Here is a 20,994-nt window from a genome sequence, read left to right on the forward strand (position 1 = left end):
AAAAAGATTTACAGAGTCAACAAATTCTGAAATAATGAAATCTTTATAAGTTTATCATTAATCATGTTTATAGATACATTGTTGCGTGTTATTTCTCTATTCAATAATTAGCCATTTTATGTTAATTTCTATCTTGTTTGTATTAAAATGTTACGTTCATGTAAGAAACATTTAAAGATATTTTAAAATCTTGTAAATAAGCCCATGTATAAATGTTTTTGCCCAACAATTATAAATGTACATCATGTGTAACTTAAATATGGAGCTTTTCTCCCTGGGCGTCCACTAAAAATGGGTTTTACCCATTTGGACTTTTCGAGTCTACTTCATGTTGTCGTAAGCTGACAGTATCGAGTCTGATATTGTCGGCACGACAATATTGAAAGTGAAGAACATCATGCAAGTGAACAGAAATCTCTGTAAGGGGAGATTTCTGTTTGCCTCAATGTAGTGCGGTCTCGGAGTTGGTATATTTAAGTAGGGGGGAGTGGGGGGGTGCATGGCGGCTTGCCCCCCTGCCTACGTCATTTAGTATTTTTTGTTTTAAATTTTTTTTTTTACGTCATTCGATGTTTTACTTAATCGATCAATAAAGTTCGACCTTTATTGATTCGATTAAGTAAACTTTCAATAACGTGATATAGACGTGACTTTTCCCAATCAGCAAAGACAAAAATGATAAATTAATAGTTATATTAGACTCAAACTGCAGTACAGAATTATAAAATATAGAAACTTTATAAGAAAAACAGCATGAGTGAATTGAAAAGAGTACAGTGGAAATGTACCAAGAGTATCCACGGATGTGAAAGTGTAAGTTAGTATGGAAGATTTAATGTGTGCAATCCACATACCACATGCCTTTGTGATATGAGAGGGAAACGGAGCACACAGAGAAAACCCTTGTGAATGCATGGATGACATGTAAACTCCATGCTGAAATAATTGTAGGTATATGTATGCATAGCTGTCACTTCATACTACACAAACTAGTACAGGTGTTGTGCTACATCCACCAGTGGCATCTGAGTTTGTGTGGTTTTCTGTGTATGTAATGTGAGTTTGCATTATGTCTTTTCTTCCTATTACTTTGAAAGTTAGTGAGTCAAGTAATTTTTTTTAAATTTCTTTAGTCCATCCTTCATGCATTGGGATTTCCTGTCTGTCATTGATTATTGTTACTACTTCTTATTGAGACTACTACTTCATGATTTTGTTAGGGTAAGAATGTCTTCTCCATCTGAATGTACTAACAAGGGTAAGTGTGGTAGTTAAATTTTCACCTTTAATGCCAATTTTGTCTTAATGGCATATCATGATTCTGATATATGTGAATATTGCCAAGAAATTCTATAAAGTTACACATCTTTGCCATTTAATAATGTTATTCATATCCATCTGAGATAAAGCAACATACTTAAAAAGTTGTCAAAATTAAGCAAAAACTAGAACAATTACATAAAAAGGCTTTACTTTCTAGTCAGACATCAGTTATGGAAGAGGAAAATAGGAGAAAGAAGATACCCAGTAATACTTGATAAAAACATAGCGGCAGACGAATAGAAAAAAAAAAAAGTATTTTTTGAGTTCTACCAATGAAGCACCTTCAGCTGCTGCAGCTGGTGACACATACAAGTAAGTCAGAAAGGTGTCTGCAAAAAATTCCTTCTTTAGCCTTACCAGCTTTAAAAATAAGGCAGCCATTACTATTGTAAAAATTTCATCAGACTATTCAGAGCCACCAGTGGCAGTAATTTGCATGCCGAGACCATCCACTTCATTGTAAGACCAAGGAATGGTTAGTGGGTGAAAACTCCAAGGCAGCGTTCCCTGTCAGGCCTTTTAAACTGTAAGATGATGGCGTCTCCTGCATCAGTACCTTGAAAGTGGATAGGGAATTAAGGGGTTAATATGCATATGAGAATTACTGATGTCCTTTCTGAAGTTGTCTACAATGAATATACTTCTAATATTTTACCCTAAAGTGTTTGCTACTCCTTACAAGCCAGATGTTCACTGGAACTTGGAGGGACTTCATGTTTATTGTATAATTGCTGTTAATGAGTGGGATACTGAGCTTATATATATATATATATATATATATATATAAGTGGAAACGTGTGTTTTAAACTCCACTGACTTAAATTAGTGGTTAAACTCATATGCACTCTGTGGATGATACATTTCTCTATTTTTTACTATTGATTTAGAATTGTCATTAACTTGTATTCCACACACACAGGATTTGAGGCTGTTGGGTATATGTTGCATGGATAACAGCTGTAGCTGTATGAACATCACTAAATATCACTTTATTGATGACTTCTTTCTCTTCAACAAAATATTTGTATTCAGAAATGTTTTCCTACCAGCAGGTTAAAGGAACTGCAATGGGGGTAGGAATGGCTCCAATTTATGCTAACCATTATTTGGATATATTGGAAGTGAATAAAATCTGTAGTGCATGTTTTTGCCTCAAAATGAAATACTGATGTCATTTTCTTGACTGTTTTTATTTCATAAACAGTTTTAAAAGTGGATTCAGAAAGGTAGTCCTTTATTAAAATTTACACTCAATGTTTATAAAATTAAACTCAACTTTCCTGATGTACTAGTATATAAATGTGGTCATAGTTATTGTGCTGTATTGTATAACGGGATTGTAAATCAGATCTGCATTTAACCAGAATGAACCTGAAATTTATATATATATATATATATATATATATATATATATATATATATATATATATATATAAAGCTTTCTTGGAAATGGGCTTATAACCTTGAGATGGTGAAAATGGAAAGGAAGACCAAATTGCCCCATGTGTGATAACACTAAGTGATAGGAATAGTAGGTTTTACACACAATGAGATACGTTTGGAAATGGGGTTTTCGTAAGGAAAGATAGCTGTTTTATAAGGGTGTGCTTATTTAGCTGTGGAAGTTATGTTAGTTTTAATTGCTATTGTACTGTGTTGCTTACAGCATGGCAAGTATTTGCAAAAGTTATTTGTTGAAATTAGGAGTTTGTGATGTATTTATAGGAGAAAGTAAAGAAGTATGTGGTAGGGATAGTAGCAGGAATAGTAAAGCTACAATGGCCTTTACATCTACCGGCAGTATGCTTTCATAAAAATTGCAAGTTTATGTATCAAATAACCAGCTTGTATATCAGCTCTTCCAGCTTTTTAGTCAGAAATAAACAGTACCTCCTGTTCACTGTGTTCTGTCTACAGCACTTTACAATATACACATTCTTACAAACAGAAGTCCAGTCCTGCAGGCCTTCTCCTGGCCCCACTTCACTCCACAGGATTACTACACCATTGGTCCTGATTGGGCTCTTTGCGCTTCCAGTACTTTCTTCTTCCTTTCAGCACTTCACTCAAGCTTTCCTGTTGTGAGGAGCTAATGTCTGTGTCATACTGCTTTGGGCAGCTGTGTTTTATGCAATGTTAAGTACCTTTTAACAGCTTGTTCGCTATGTGTCTAATACATACTGTTTGTTGTTCTGCTGTCCTCACAGGGGAACATTTCTGTATACTGAGAACACATTTAAAAGCATATACACAATTTTTACTAATCTTCAAACACTTAACCAAATTTCTTAGCCTTTTTAATGATGTTTATACATTTTCCCTCAGCAACATGTTGTATTACGTAAATGTGAGGTCTAGATGTATTTATTGAAATGGTGGTGGTCAGATAATTTATAGTAGGTTGCCATGAACAGAAGAGAAGGGGATAGTTATGGTTTGTGAGTTTTAGTAGGCTGATGTAAGTTGGGCAGAAAATGTTTGGTGAATGGGATATTGGGGGGGATTAGCCCTGTAGTACAAAATTTGGTAAGGAACCTAGTAGATGAAGTATGGCTGTGGTTACTTGTGTGTGAATTATGGCAGGGAAAGCATAATTTGCAGGATCAATACCTGAGGAATTCCTGCTTTATGCTTCCACTGTACACGTTGCTAAAACTTAACCCCTGTTTATTTCACTGAAAAAGTTTTACTTTCATTATGCACAACAATTTTAACAGTTTTTATTGTCTCATAATCTTCTGCTACTTGTATCTTGCACTATTCAAGCAGCTGTATCCTGTTTTTCATACTATTATTCCTTCTTTTACAACTGTCCTATATATTTTTTTTTTAAACAAAGTGAAGAGCCACCTTACTTACTCCTTACGCACATGGTTTATTCACTGTATTTCTCAAACTTGAAAATGTCTCCAGGAGTAGAATGTCTATTTTATTTTCTATGTTGTATTTCTGAAATGTGCATATGTCTTAAGGAGTAAAATATCTATTATATTGTCTTTATCAGTGTAAATATGATGTTATCTATGTATGTTGAAGTTATGTTTATTGTGTTAAAAACTTGTGAAATTGCCATGTCACCATTTAATGTGATAGAGATTTTTTTCTCTTTACTTCCACTGAAAAGGGGCAATTTTTTGCCAAGTGGGCAATAAATAAATAAAGGGAAAGGCAGTAAAGTGGATTTGAATGATGAGGAAAAAAGCAGAAGTTGATGTAGCTAATCAAGTAGCTAAAGAGAACAGAATAGAGAAAGCTGAAGAAAGGAGATGACCACCAGTCAGAGCAGTGCCAACTTGTACATGTGCTGATTGATGCAAAGAGTGCCTTGGATCAGGAAGACAGAAATAAACTGTAGGTTTGAAATGCTAGTATAATGTGACCCAAAAATATAAAGGTCATTAGTAATACAGAACAGTAATTAGAGAGAGGAAAACTACTGGAATAAATAACAGAAATTTCAGGATTTTGAGTAAGTGCATGTTTTACTGTTGAGGGCAAACAAATACTTCATAAGGAAGATCAAATAGATTCTGGTAATTATAGAAAGAAAAGGACAAAAAAAAAGGTACTTGCGTATTATTGCAACCAGATTTTCAAGCTAAAAGTATTCACTTGTGTTTTCCTTAAATAAACGACATTAACGGTATTAAAACTAAATAACATCTTTTCTATAAAAGTTTTAATTTATAGTACTATTTAAACTTGAAAACACAGAGAAAAGAACATTTTAAAATAGCTTGACCCTTTTTTACCGCTATTTACGCATGTCAGTAAAGCATTTCTCTTATGTGTTCCATTTCTTGTGCTATACAAAAGTTGTCAAAGCTCTAGTCAACAGGTTATTGAAAAGGCATATAATTATTAACCGTCTTAAGTAGATTTTTGTAGTCATAGTTTTGTGAAAAATGCGATTGTGGGATTTACCTAAGACAGATAAGGAAGCAATTCAGTTATTTCAACAGTATGAAATTATACACAGTTTTAAGGAATGCAGTTCAGGACATGAAATGAAATTATACTATGGAAAACAAATATTTTGGAAATGCAATTCTGCTAAATGCTACCAGCATATAGGAGTTCGGGAAGGTAACTTTTTTGAAGGAAGTAGAATTTCTTTTATAACTGCTGTACGTTTTATATACTGTTGGTGTAAGCAGTTAACTAGCATTAATTTCTGTCGTGAAGAATTGGATATGGCTGACAAAACAGTTATCAACTGGAGTAATTATTTAAGGGATGTATGTACCACGGAGTTGGAAAAACAAGAGAAGAAAATGATCGGAGGGCCAGGGCATATAGTGGAAATCGAAAGTCTATTTACTCAGCGGAAAAATAACAGCGGTCGTATCCTACCTTAACAGTGGATTTTCGGAGGGATCTGTAGGGAAACGAAAGAAACGTTTGTAGTAAAAGTGCCTGATAGAACTGCCTCTACATTGTTTGACCAAATACAAAAAAAATCAAAGAAGATAGCATTATATACTCAGACTCCTGGAAAGCATACCAAACTAAACAACTAGAAAAAGCTGGCTTCAGCCATGACAAAGTTAATCACAGCTACAATTTTGTTGACCCTGACACTGGAGTGCATACACAACCTATAGAAAGAATGTGGGGCTCAGTAAAGTTGAGAAACAAGAAACAGCGAGGAACTGCACGTCACCATCTACATTCCTATCTTGTTGAATATATGTGGCGTGAAACACAACTATCACATTCAAAAGACTGCTTTGAAGAACTATTAAAAGCCATCGCTTACAACTTTCCTCCACAAAAAAACAGAAAATTCATACCAACAAGTACCACACCAATTAACCAGCCAACTACTTCTAAGCTCTCAACAATAAAAAACAAAACACCCAGTGAACAATCCACATCTTCTGAACTATCTACACTGACAACCAATATAACAACAGCCAACTGAGGAATCCACAATTAACAATATTAAACAGTAGAGCCCTAACAGCTATGAAAATTAATGACATTCGAATATACCGAATATACATTACAACCAAGAAAGAAGCCAAGCAATACTCTGAATTTACTTATATTAAATTGCATATGTACCATTTAATAAATACAGTTTAACCATTAAATACTTTTTCTCAATCACTTACCTTGTCTCCATTTTGTTCTTCTTTTTTAAGTAATCCGAGAACTGAATAAAGGAAAATACAGCTGAAAAATAAATCTCCACATGTGTAACACATCCAACGATAAATCCCAAACCAAAAGCTCCTTCGATAACCCCAACGATAGCTCCAAAAGTCTTTTGCAACCAAACTAAGTTCCAGTAATAGCTCCCAAAGTCCTTCGATAAGTCCAAATTAAAAAATACCATTGACTGCCCCAACGATAAATCCAAAAATCCTTTTTAACAAAACGAAGTTCAAACGATAGCTCTCAAAGTCCAAAAACACCGATTGTCCCAACGATATATCCAAAAAAACCACAAATGAAGTTCCAACGATAGTTTCCCAACTCCTTCGATAGCTCCAAAACGAACACCACCTTCCAACGATACATCCAAAAGGAAAAGCACCTTGAACAATCCCAAATCCTTCGCTAACTCCTTCCGATACGAACACCTTCCAACGACAGCCAAAATCGGTAAAATCCTTCGATAAGTCCAATGCGACCATCTCCTTCGGACGACAGCTCTGAAATGGAAAGCACCTTCAAAGTTCGCGTATAAATATACGTACCAACGTAACGCTCAGCGTTTTCAGCACACTACGCACCTATCCAAAAAATTTACCCATAAAAACATAAAAAAAACCCCACCAATATCCCAGCATACTTTTAAACATACTACCCTTCCCTAATACACTGTCTTTTCTAAAATTTAAACTAAAGGTGGAAAGTACACTACATCGCAAAATCTGGTTACGATAATACGTAAGTACCAAAAAAAAAAAACAAGTGGACATGGATCAAGCATAACAGAACTTGTGCCCTTGTAAAGGTTAAGAGGGCTAATACCAAGACTATCTAAGACATAGAGAAGGAATGGGTGACATAGTGTGTGTGTGTGTGTTCTGTGGGGGATTCTATGTAAAATACATGTGATCCAGAACAACTGCTTTGTCTCAAGCAATGCAAACATTTGTATATCAGTACCTTCAGTTGTAGTTCATTGACATTTTAGGAGTGAGCATACTTTTATTAACTGCTTGCTTGGACTTTAATTCAACTTTGATTACCTACAAGTTGTAAGGACCAACCATTTTATTTGTATATATGCTATTACTGTAAACATTTTTGTACATATGTATTTTTCCTGTGTTTCTATTGACAGAACAGTGAAAACTCTGTTTTACATGATTTTTTTCTGATAGCTACTATTTTAGTTGCGGATTTTAAAGTTCAGTTTGAAAACTGAATTATGGATGACCACAGTATGCATAACTGCTGCAGTAATATTTGGTTCCATATTTTCTATACTGTCTTATCTTTATTCTGTAGGAAGAGATGATGGTGAAGATGGTATCTCATTTGACAATGAAGAGGAGAGAGAGCAGTGGGAGGAAGACCAGAGGGTAAGGAGTGCCTTTGGGTATTCTTTTCTAGTACCTTGCTTTCTACAATTCCTGTTTAATGATTTGCCCACTGCCACATTGTGCCTTATCTGTAGCATTGTAGTTATTTATTTAAAAGACCCCTAGATAAAATGTTAATCTGCAACTGTTATCCTGAGACAGGATATAATATAAGTGCTAGCATGCTCTACTTTCTGCAACAGTTTAGGGAAGGTGTTCTTCATTTTTTGAATTTGTTAAACAGGGAAGAGCATTGATTAATTCTGGCCAATTTCAGTTTCTGCCCAGGGTCAATAATATGACCACTTGCGTAGAGTACATAAGGTAACAAAAACATGACAATGAGAAAAATACTAAGAATATGCAATGCCAAGAATACAGAAGTACATAAACCAATTAAAGTGAGAGTATAACATTACTTTAATATTAGTATGCATTTAAATACAAAACTTATTTTACAGTTAGGGAGATACAGTAATACATACAAGGTTGATATATACAAATGTCCTTTCTTATCAGTACTGCAGTATTCTTTACTTTTGAGAGATCCTGCCAAGGACAGCTTAATGTCCAGCCAGCATCCCAAAGCCTTTACATGTTGCAGGTGTTGTATGCCAGATGTATGTCCTCTGTACAAGGTGTAGGGTACATGTGTGACGTATGGATGCCTAATCTTCAGAACTACATTGCCACTGGTATGAATGCTACCTCTGAATTTGGTCTGTACGTCATTCACTGAGCTGGTTCATCTACAGAGTCTTCTAAAGGTAAGAGCCCCATTGAGATTCCTTCCTTCCTTTCTTCCTCCTTGTAGTTTGTTGTCATCCAGGAAGGAAAAATGTGACTGTGGGAGGCTGATTCCCAATAAAGATAGACATGAGAAGTGCCTTTTTTGTTTGGGTGCCACACTCGACATTACACAGTGTGAGAATTGTCAGGTATTTGTCTCTAAGACACTCCACAATTGTCTGTCATCCCCCTTTATTTTGTTTGGAAAACCAGCATATGAAACTTTTGGCTTAGGGTACCATGGCAGAATCCATCCTTCTCGAAGTTCAGCCACCACTTAACAGAAAAGGTAAAAAGGCACTTGCAGATCCTGCTGCTGCCCAGCCTCCAATGGATGTCTCCCTCAGTTTGAATGAAGAACCCAAGGACCATCCAGTGCTGATGCCAGTTCCCTCTGCCACGACCCAGTTGGATGTTGACACAGAGCTGTCTACCTGCACATCCTCTGAGGCTGTGCATACGTCTGGTAGAGATATAGAAGGGGAGCCACAGCTGATTATATCTGAGGAGCCTAGGGGTTTTCCCCAAATATTAGTTAAGGAAGAGGTGCCTAGTATCCTCATTGAATCTAGGCAGGGGACTGAAGCAGATGTTCCTGTAAAAAAAAAAAAAAGGAAAAACAAAACTAGAAAACTAAGCTTGTGGCTTCCATTGGTAAGGATCCTTACAAAGAGTGGCAGGGCTTTGCTAAGGGGCTGTTTAATGCCTTTATGGCTCTGAAACTTACACAAGGGTTTTCTGTCCCTGCTTCTGCTCCCTGGTCTTCCATCCCTTCTAAGAGGGCTAGGCATTCTGATTCTTCTGATGAAGAGTTAGATTCTGGTGAAAAATCCTTGGCATATTCCTCCCAGATCCACTCTCCTCTTGCCCTGGAGTCTGACGAAGATTCACTCTCCTCTTGATTCTTGTTTTAACGAATTATCTTTTAGGGATACAGTAGTCCATGTAATGGGATACTTTAAATGGGATTGTTCCCAGGCTTCTGAGGTTCAAAAGAGTTATGATGAACTCCTGCAAATGGACTTGCCTGGACTTTCTGCAGTTCCTCCTGTTTTAGCTACTTTTTACATACATTTGCATTATCTTCTCCTGACTTTTAACCCCCATCCCCTAAGAAGCCAGCTAGATTTTATAAACACCCTGAGAATCAAAAGTATTTGTGTAAAAGTCCTAAATCTGACCTTGTTCTTTCCATGTCCTCAGATATGCCATCTAAACTGCTTTCCTCTTTTAAGATTCTACTTTCTGAGAATGACAGCAGTGCTGTAGAGTGTTATGGTAAAAAATGTATAAATGTTCTTCATGTTTCACTGTTGCAGCCATCACATTTGGGTTATCTGCTTGCAGTAGCCCTCCGTCGACCTGATTATCAAAGTCTTGGGTCCTGCGTCGGTTGCTGTCTCATCTTCTGTGACTTCAGGTAGTCAGGGGTATAAAGCATGCAGCCAATGCCATTACATCAGTCTTTCTTGCCGTGCGGTGCCTGAAGCAGAAGCAGTTCGCAAGTGCCGGTCGGCTGACTCCTGAAATTTTCGTTTTTGAGTTTCAGAACCTAAGTCTTCAACTAAAGCTAAGTACCCCATTGGGGAAACTTTTTCCTGCTCTAAACTGATGTCAGTAAAAGTCAATAATTGTATTTCTTGTGGAAAGCAAATACCTCATAAAGATTTTAATTCGTACTGTATTCCTTGCCTAGGCCCTGACCACGATGTACCTCGCTGTCAGTTTTGTGCCTTATTTAAACCACAAACTATTCATTGTCGGTACATTTTCGCTTCTAAATATTTTGGTACTCGGTTCAATTATCCAGATATGTCTTCGGTAAGCCACCTGACTATCGACATTCTGAAAAAAACACAAAGATAAAGACAGATACAGGCCGCCTAGGTCCAAAGCTGCCGATGATGCTTCTCCTAAGCTAGTCGCCAGTACTCAGTGAGGTGCTTTCGCAGCCCCTGATGCCTGCTACTTCAGATTTGCAGGCCTCTACTGAGACCCATTTGCATTTATATCACGCTATCGAAAGATGAAAATAGCAAACGTTATTTCATCAAACCTAAAATATCTAAACCACAAAATATCGAACATTCAGAAAAGCAAATTTTTTCACAAGGAAAAAATTCGCTATTCCGTAATACATACACACAGCACAAGCTCACCAAAAAAAAATCAATCCACACACACACATACACAAATCCTACATCTAACCCTACACTAAACTGTACATACACTATCTGTCCACTTACCTTAACCCAAACCCTAACCCTAAGGTCTGTCACTATCGCACACTCGCCTAACCCGCATCCTAACCCTAACTCACTTAACCCGCCTCTTACCAGCGCCATAACCCTAACGTACACACAATCGCACACTTACCTGAACCCGACCCGTAACTTTCCACCACAGCGCTGAAAATAGCGAAGCCACAGAACCGGCCAACTGAATTCTTACCCTAGGAAAGAATTTGGTGTTCTGCAGCTTCGGTATTTTTAGCATTCACTGAATACGGATCGATATTAAAACATTCAAAGTTTTAAAACTTTGATGTTCTGATATAGACCCGATGCTTCAACTGTGGAACCTGCGGATGTCTCTACTTGTATGGGTCCAGAGCCACTATGCAGGCACCGGCTTCTGAAGGTGTATTTAGGCCTACTGACTTGCATATTAAAAGGATGCCATCTTCTTTTTCTAGGCCTAAAACTCGCACCATGCCTAGGAAACCGACGCCCAGACCGCATGGTCAGGCCTCTATGCCTAAAAAACAAATGATAAGAATGGCTGAAGACATTACTGGGGAAGCCAACCTTCCCCCTCTGAGACCTAGGACTGAATTTGATTGATACTTCTGACCAGGATTCTGAAATTTCTGTCTCCTCTGATGACCAGGATTTACCCTTATCTACCTATGAGGATTCTGATGCAGAGGACTCTATTCCCTATGCTTCTCCCCAGAGGATTTTTCTTTTGGTGAAATCTTGCATACTCTTAGGGAGCATTTTCACTGGGAAAACCAGGATTACTCTGACTCTAAATAAAAAAAAAAAAAAAAAAAAAAAAGGCTTAGAGATTTCTTTCTGCTGCCACAACACAGGCCTTTAGCTATCCCTCCTGTGCTGGACATCATTGACGATGCCTTTTCAGAATCTAGCTTGGCCCCTGACACTTTACCTCCTGCTCCCAGAAAACCTGATAGATATTACAGGGTTCCTGATTCTCACAAGTTCCTTTTTAAAATCATAATGCGGATCCTGAGACCATTTCACAGGGACCCAAGGGCATTAAGGCTACTACTGCCAAAAATCCTACCCCTCGAATAGAGATTCCATGGCCCTGGATATATGGGGTAAGAAGGTATACACCTTTGCAACCTTGGCCATTAGGGCCTTAAATTGCCAGTTTCTTATGTTAAAGTATCAGCAGCATATTATTGAATTGCTTAAACAGAAAATTATGTTGATTCCTGTTTGTGCTGAAAATAAGGATTTACAGGATTTAATGCATTCTGCTGAACAAGTTGGAAAACATACTTTGCAATGTGGTTTTGATTCACTGGAGGCATCTTGCAGGGCTGCTGTCACCGGGTCTGTACTTAGAAGGCATGCTTGGCTTAAGGAGTAGTCTTTGCCAGATCATGTTAAAACTAAATTGCTGGATGCTCCCTTAAATCAGGACCGCCTGTTTGGTGACAAAACAGAAGTTCTTAAAAAGATGGAGGAAAAAGCTAAATCAATGCAAACTGTTAAAGATTTTTTTACAAGTGCAGCCTCCTAGACTTTAGTAGGCATTGGCCCTCAAAAAATTCGTCCTTTTCTGCCTCTTCCAGGCCTTCTCAATTCATACTCAGAACCAGCAGAACACCCAGGCTTCAGTCCCAGGGTACGCACTGGAATAAGCAGTGGGGGGCTCCCACTTCCAAATCAGGGAGTAGTAAGACTCCCCCCATAATAAGCTGTCTCAATGACTTAATGTTAAAGCTTCCAACCACTTGTCAACTGACTACTCCTTTAGGGGGAAAGATTGCTCTGCAAGCAGAAAACTGGGAACTCATTACCCAGGACAAATGGGTTTTAAATAGTTTCCCAAGGATACAGATTTCACTTCCACACATTACCAACCCCAAATGGTTGGCCAGATCTACCTCCAAATCAGTGGACAGAGGCTCAAAAGCAAGTAGACTGTCTCTCTCTCTCTCTCTCTCTTAAGATTAAAGGGTATTCAGACTGTACCCGAAGAGGAAAAGGGACAAGGTTTCTACTCAAGACTTTTCCTGGTATCCAGAAAAGACAACTAATGGTGTCCTATACTGGACCTGTCTATCATAAATACCTTTTTGGTGATTCCAAAATTCAAGATGCTAACTCTTCAGCAGTTGCTTCCCATGATAGGCAAAGATGCCTGTTTGGCAACACTGGATTTAAAGGAAGCTTAGCTGCACATCCCAATCAGGGAATCTTGCAGAAAATACCTACACTTCAAAGCAGGCTGCATGCACTATCAGTTCTCTGCACTGCCCTTTGGCTTACCTACTGTGCCCAGGGTATTCACAAAGTGCCTAGGTCTAGTCATTGCATTTTGCAGGCAAAAAAATATTCAAATATACCCATACCTGGACGGTTGTCTAATTCAGCCAGAAAGCCAGAACATACTTTTGAATCATCTGGCATTTGTACAAAATGTGTTAACTTGTCTGGGGTACACTATAAATGAAAATAAATCACATCTGGTGCTCTGCCAATAAATTATATTCCTGGGAGCAAGCTTGAACACAACTTCCCAGATGGCTTTCCTCAAGCCAGAGAAACAAATTCATTTGACAACTTACTTCAGACTAGTGGCCACAAAAACCCTGCTATCTGCAAGGCAAATACTGCAAATCTTGGGGTTCATGGCCTTGTCCATTCTACTAATTCCATATGCAAGACTGCATATGAGGAAACTACAGTGGTAGCTAAAAAGCCTATGGTGTCAACATTCTCAGGCTCTGGAAGCAGTGATTCCTATCATTCCTTGCCTACGGTTAGAATTCCTCTGGTGGGCAGAGGCCTGCCACCAAAACAAGGGACTACCATTCTCTCTCTACCCCCTGCTGCCCAAACCCTAACAACAGACGCATCAGACTATGCACGGGGGGCTCACATGGCAGGGAAGTGCATTCAGGGCAAATGGAACCCAAGTCAAATGCACCTGCATATCAATCAAAAAGAAAAGTTAGCTGTACAGAATGCTCTGACAGCCTTCAAGGACCACATTCTTCCAGGACAATTAGTGGTAAAGATGGACAACACCACTGTTATGTGGTGCATAAACAAGCTGGGGGCGTACCCATTCTTACCCCCTCTGCAGACTAGCCATGGCTCTGTGGAACACAGCCTTGAGCGACCAAGTGCATCTACAGGCTCAGTTCCTGCCAGAAAAACTTAATACACTGGCAGACGAACTAAGCAGAAATCTCATGGACCCACACGAGTGGAAACTGGAACCAAAGATTTTCAACATGTTGATCAACAAATGGGGGACCCCAGATATAGACCAGTTTGCCTTCCCCCAGAACTACCAATTGGACAAATTCTTCACAAGGACTCCCCACAAACAAGCTTGGAAAGTGGATGCTCTGTCTTTCAGCTGAAAAATCTATCAGTTTATGCCTTTCCTCTTCTGCCTCTCCTCTCCAAAGTACTACTAAAGATCAAACAGGACAAACCAAGGATGATACTGATTGCACTAGACTGGCCATGCCAACACTGGTACCCCCTCTTGCGCGGTGTGTCACAGCTGGCCCCATGGCACCTACCTTGCACCCCTAAGTTGCTGTCTCAGCAGGAGAACCAGATTTTGCACCCCCAGCTTCAAACCCTGAACCTGGCAATCTGGCTAATTACCTAATCTCTCCGTTACCATCCCTCAGTAAACAAGTGTTGGATGTCATTTTGGAGGCAAAGAGGCCTAGTACTAGAAAATGTTATGCTGAAAAATGGAAAATATTCTGTGCCTAGAACCAAACTCAAGGGATGGCCACTGCAGCGCCCAGTTTACCTCAGATTCTTCAATACTTAACTGAGATCCTTCACAAGGGCCTTTCCTTTTCCTCCATCAAAATTCACGCCTCAGCCATTTCAGCTCATTACAACACAGAACCACCCCTCTTTTCTCACCCACTGCTCAAGCAGTTCCTCAGAGGGGCCAAAAACATAAGACCACCCAGGAGAGCCCCTACTCCAGCCTGGGACCTTAATTTTGTATTGGAAAAGCTCACTCTTCTTCCTTTTGAGCCAGCTGCAACTGCAGAGTTAAAATTCCTTTCTTGGAAAACAGCTTTCCTTTTAGCAATCACTTCAGCAAGAAGGGTATCTGAATTGCAGGCCCTTATGGCAGTGGAGCCTTCCATTATCTTTCATGCAGACAGGGTGTCCCTTGGGACCAATCCCTCTTTCATGCCCAAGGTAGTATACAGTGTGGCTCTTAATCAGTCCATTCATTTGCCAACCTTCTTTTCTAATCCACAGAACAAAGGGGAATGGATGCTGCACTCCTTAGATGTGCACAGACAACTTAGATTTTATTTGGACAGGACTATACCTCAAAGGAAATCTGAACAACTGCTGGTGGCATTTGCTGCAGGAGCAGAGGGGAAGGCTATTTCACAGCAAACAATTTCTAAATGGATAGGTCATTGCATTCATTTCTGCTGTAAGCACCATGGAAAACCTATCCCACAGGGGATTAGACCCCATTCAACCAGGGCTGCATCTACCTCTACAGCCTTTCTCAGAGGTGTCCCTACCAGAGACATCCTAGAAGCTGCTACCTGGAGTTGTCTACATACTTTCACCAAGCATTACCATTTGCCAATTTTCTCTAAATCCAGAGCTGGCTTTGCCACTGCAGTCTTGCAGGGCCTTATAGCTGGTCCTAATGCTATCTAAATTCCTCCTCCCATCCTTAGCTTTGGGAATCTACCCAAATGTGATGACTGCAACAGTGAAACACGAAGAACATAGTACAGTTGTGTACACTTGCCATAAATGTAGATGTTCGAGTGTATTCACTGTTGCAGTCCTGGTCACCCTCCCTCCAGCCCTGTGACTTATTTTGGCTGTACCTCTATTCTCCTCTACTATACTTAAAAGCTTTTTGGTGTATTTGCTTTTTTGTTGGAGGTATAACCTTGTATATTTATATTTAATTGTTTCCCATTAAGGGGGGCACCTGACATATTGGGCAAGAAAAACTCTTGTAATGGCATCGGCTGCATGCGTTATACCTCTGACTACCTGACTTCACGGAAGATGAGACAGCAACCGACGCAGGACCCAAGACTTTGATAATCAGGCCGACTGAGGGCTACTGCAAGCAGATAACCCAAATGTGATGACTGCAACAGTGAATACACTTGAACATCTACATTTATGTTAAGTGTACACAGCTGTACTTTCTGCTACTTTAAAGTTTAGAGGCATTGATTATCTGACCCACTTAACTAAATATGTCCTGGCTGTTCTCTCCCATCTTGGAGGGTTTTGGCTGGTATGCCTAATTCAGACAGTAAGACTTCTGCCCTTTTATTTTTTGAGTCCTGCCTCTCAGGTGATTCACCATTCATTAAATGCAGCTTTGATGCTGCTAATACCTCTTCTAAGGCAGCTGCTTCTGGTTCTGTCATGAGGAAATATTCTTGGTCGCTCCTTGAAGCTTTACCTGGGGACATTAAGGCAACACTTTTGAATCCCTCTTTGGCAACCAGAGTCTGTTTAAATAATTCTGCAACAGCAGCAGTGCCAAAACTCCTCAAGATATAAGGGTAAGGTTATGCAAGACCTGAAGCAAATCTTTGTTTCCCCTATAGCCAAGTTCCAGAGGATCTATACATGTAAATCTTATTTGTCCATTGGCAGCCTAGCAAACCTGATAGGAGCAAGAGTCTTCCTAAGCAGATATCCCCAGACAAATCCACTCAGAGTTCTAGAGAACTCCTGATAAATCTGCCTCTGTCCATCATCTAGCCTCCCCTTCACCTCAGCCAGATTCCTCTGTCCCTCAGGCTAACCCTTTCCTGTTTGGCAGTACATAACCACATATGCATGGGTTCTCCCCAAAACAGTTATTTTGTGGAAGTCCCTTCTTCCAGTTTCTGGACTTCTCAGCCTCCTCCTTGCCAGCTTCCTCATTTTCCTTTGGTCGTGCAGGATGTGATACATCAAGGAAACATCCAACCTGTTCCCTTGTCTCAGCAGGGAACAGGCTTTCAGGAAGAAGAGGATGTGGAGGCCCGTCATAAACCTGTCCATTCTCAAACACCTTTCTCAAGGTCAGGATGTTGTCTCTTCAGACACTTTTCTGTCTGTTGCTTCCTCAAGCTTTATTGGCATATCTCGATTTGAAGACACTTGCATTCATATTCCTTTTCACCTTCTCTTCAGGAAATGTTTACATTTGTCTGTTTCTTCCTCTCGTTATCAGTTCTTTGCTGTGCCTTTTAGTCTTTTGACAGCTCTGAGGGTCTTTACCAAATGTCTGGCCTCTGTGGTAACCTTCTGCAGACTTCAGGAAACTCAAATATTCCATTATTTGTACAACCTAATTAAAATCCCCTCTCAGTTGCTCCTGCTTCAAAATCTACGTTTCACTATGCTTCATCTTCACAGTGTGGTATTCACCCTCAGTCTCCAAATGTCTGTAATGACTCCCTCTCAGGACCTTGTATTTTTTTTGGGTTGCAGGATTCCGACCATTCCAATGTTGACTTGTCTTCTGCCTTCCAACATCCTCTCTTTGGTTTTTGCTTACTTTGAGTCTCTTCATTCTCTTTCAGTTCGTCCTGCAAGGAGAATTTCTCTGAGCCCTGGGGTACATGACATCCGTCATTCCTATGGTTCCTTTTGCCAAACTCCATGAGGAAATTACAGTGGTATCTTAAGACTGTTTGGCTTCAGCACTGCCACTCTCTGGACTATTCAGTCCCTCTTTTACCTTGTCTCAAGCATGTGCTTCGCTAATGGATTCGTCAGATTTCTCTGAATCCATGTCTGCCTTTTCAAGTTCCTGTCCCTACTCAGGAGCAGTACATGGATGCTGCTGATCATGGTCGGGGAGCATCATCTAACAACCTAAAAGTCCAGGTCTTCTGTTCCATTGACAACTGACGGACTGTATCAGCATCAAGGAGATGAAGGCTTCTAGCTGTCTTAGCTTTTTACTCCTTTTGGATTCCAGGTGCTCTGTAAAGGTTTTTGTAGACAATACCACAGTCACGTGGTACATCTACAAGCAAGGAGGCACAAAAATATTGCCTCCTTTGCAGGCTGGCTCTTTAGGCTTACTATTTTTGCTGTCTGACATCACTTGGTTCTTCAGGCTGTTTACATCCATTCAGAGCACAATCTGGTGGCGCACACTTTTACGCAGGTCCAGGACAAATCATCATGAGTGGATGCTTCACAATGAAGTGTTTCTGGAGATTGTACATCAATGGGATACTCCTTAGGTAGGTCTTTTTGCCACCCCTCTGAACAGACAACTTCCCCATTTCTGTTTAGAGTGCCAAGTCCTCTGGTGTAGAAAGTGGACACCCTGTCCTTTTCTTGGAAGGGGATATTTCTGTATGCCTATTTCCCTTCCTATGCTACCACAGGTCCTGCACGTGATCATGTGGGACACGCCCAAAATTTTACTGGTGGCTCCCTTTTGGTCAAGACAGCAGTGGTTCCCCCTTCTATTTCACCTGGCCAGGGGTAGTCATCTGCGTCTTCTCACTCAGGACAAGGGATTTGTCGCACACTCAATGTCACTTGTCCCACCCTTCAACTGGCACTTTGGGTAATAGGGTTTTGATTTCTTTCAGGTACCAATTTTCTGAACACTTGCTTTGGGTTTTGGAGGAGTCCAGAAAACCCACTATTAGAAAATCCTGTGTGACTATTTGGTGTCTCAGACATCACCTGGACCCCTTTTTTTCTGTGGGGTCTTAGTCTTTTCTTATTTGTCTGAGTTGCTGAGTTCTGGTGTGGAATATTCATCTATTAAAGTTCATTTGTCAGTCATTTTCACTTGTCTGCCTGTGAATTCAACTTTGGCTTCTAGTTTTGAAGTAGAACAATTTTAAAAAGGTATCCGTCATATCAGCCCTCAAAGCAAGCTTATTCATTCTTCTTGGGACTTATTCTATCTCCTTTTGAGTCTGCTTTGTCTTTCCTACAAGATTTTATTGTTGATGTCTCTTACTTCTGCCAAGAGGGTCTGAGAATGTCAGGCACTTATGGCGGTTCCTCCTTTTTTGGTTTTTCACAAGGACAGGGTGTCTCTTTGTGCCAGTACTCCTTTTATGCCCAAGGTGGTTAATGTTTTGTCTTTGAATCATTTCTTCTTTTTTCCCCTTCTCCAAAGACTACCAATGAGAGGGTTCTTCACACCTTAGATTTACATGGACAGCTTAGATATTACTCGGCCAAACAAAACGTATCGGTAATTCTGAGCTAATTTTTATTTTCTTTCATACCAGGAAATTGGGTTTGGCTGTGTTTAAGCACACCATTTCCTTCTGGATTTCTAAGGCATTTCTTTTCACTTTTCTTTTCATAAGTAAGTAGCTCTCCTCTTCTATTCATGCTCATTCCACCTGGGCACTAGCCTCTTCTGGAGCTTTTTTCAAGGGTCTGGATACTAGATCCTTCTTGGAAACTGCTACTTGGTCCTCTGTTCACACTTGTACCTAACATTACAAGTTGGATATCATTTCCAGGACCAGGGCAGATTTTACCATGGTCATGTTTCATGGGTTTGTGGAGTGGAGGGCTCTTCTCTGCCTTCTTTCTCCCATAATGTCTAGTAGCTTTTGTTTAAAGCAAGAGTAAAGAATACTGCAACAGTGATAAGGAAGGGACATAGTGCAGTTGTGTAATATCTTACCGTAACTGTAGATGACTTCTCATTGTTGCAGTATTCTGTCCCTCCCTCCTGACCCCTATTATTTTCTGTTGCCTTCCTTCTGGCCAAGGGATCGTTCTTCCATCTTTTTTTTCCTTCTTTCTTTCCTTCATGGATGTACCTTTTATTGCCTTCTCTGGGGTTGCTCTGTTTTTTTTGGGGCACTTCAGTTTTGAGGATTAGGCATCTATATGTCACATACATGCATTGTGCCTTTGTACGTGGGACAGTCCATCTGATGTGCAATGCTTGGAAGGTGTAAAGGCTTTGTTATACTGCCCAGATGTTAGGCTACACTCTGCAGGATATCCCAAGAGTAAATAATGCTGCAGCAGTGAGAAGTAGGACATCTGTTGTTATGATAAGATTCTATACAACTGTACTTCCTGAGGTTGAGAATTGAAGCAGTGGATGGTAGTAGAATAGAGTAGAAGTGTGATATTAGTTGTTTTAGGTTGTGTGGCTTGTTTTAGATTTAGATATTTTTGCAATTAACTTAACTATGGGACATTAGGCACTGAAGACCCGATGCCTAGATAGAATTCCAGAGGTCAGCACCCTTCTACTTGCGGGAGTGGTGGATGTCCACGCATGCCAAGGATGTCAAGGCATTCCCTATATAATCCTGACATCCACGCATACCATTTTTGAACTTTCCTGGTGTAGTTTAGTTTATGCACCACTGTGATTGTCTATGTATTGTCATGTTGTTCATACACAGCTCAGAGCACAGCACTACGGTTTTGTGAATTTTCTGCTTGTTTTTTTTCCCTGTTGCTGTTCTCCTTCTGTCATGTAGTCATACATATTTCCTGTGTTTTAGAGTATGTCAGACCCCAAGAAGAGCATATGTTCTTATGGTAGACATGTCACACACACAGGTTTCCATGCCTATTGCATCCTTTGTTTAGTCCCTGTGCGTGATCTCAAGTGTTGTAGAGCTCATCACAGATTTATTCCCAAAACTCATAGAAATACAGTGTCACATGCATAATTAATTAGACATGAGTAGGCCTGATGCCTTGTTTAATTCCTCAGTGGTTTCCTTAAGTTCATCCTTGGCCTCCATTTTTCTGTTATAGGAAAAAACACATTAAAGAAAATGCAGATGGGTACGTGAGTGACAGCTTCAGCATCAGACGTCATGTCACAGCTTGAAGATATAGTCCCCAGTGAGACAGTTTTGCTGTCCCTTCTGTGACCTACATCCTCTAATCGTGACAAGACTAAAGGGGCTTAAAGCTTTTTCATTTTTAGTATCTTACTGTCCATAGCTGTAACCAAGAGTTTCCAGGTGTTCAGTATTTATATTATCTTCTGTTTAGTCTCTTCCCACATATCCTTACCCTGTTCGAATTTCTTTTAATTGATACACCTTAATACTTCATCCTGTCATGTCCCCATAAATATGGGTATTGCT

The 20,994-nt window shown here is 39.8% G+C and overlaps 1 protein-coding gene across 1 annotated transcript in view; it reads left to right on the plus strand.

Annotated features, from left to right (window-relative positions):
* DHX38 (DEAH-box helicase 38) overlaps positions 1–20,994 on the plus strand; it is a gene marked incomplete in the record, with an annotated part of 1,902,786 nt that overhangs the window by 269,537 nt on the left and 1,612,255 nt on the right. The window contains 1 exon segment of the mRNA XM_044081902.1: positions 7,789–7,862. Coding sequence (XP_043937837.1) covers positions 7,789–7,862 — 74 coding nt within the window.

Source organism: Protopterus annectens, chromosome 8.part1 (genome assembly GCF_019279795.1).
Source record: "Protopterus annectens isolate FY-2018-M chromosome 8.part1, PAN1.0, whole genome shotgun sequence".
NCBI lineage: Eukaryota > Metazoa > Chordata > Ceratodontiformes > Protopteridae > Protopterus > Protopterus annectens.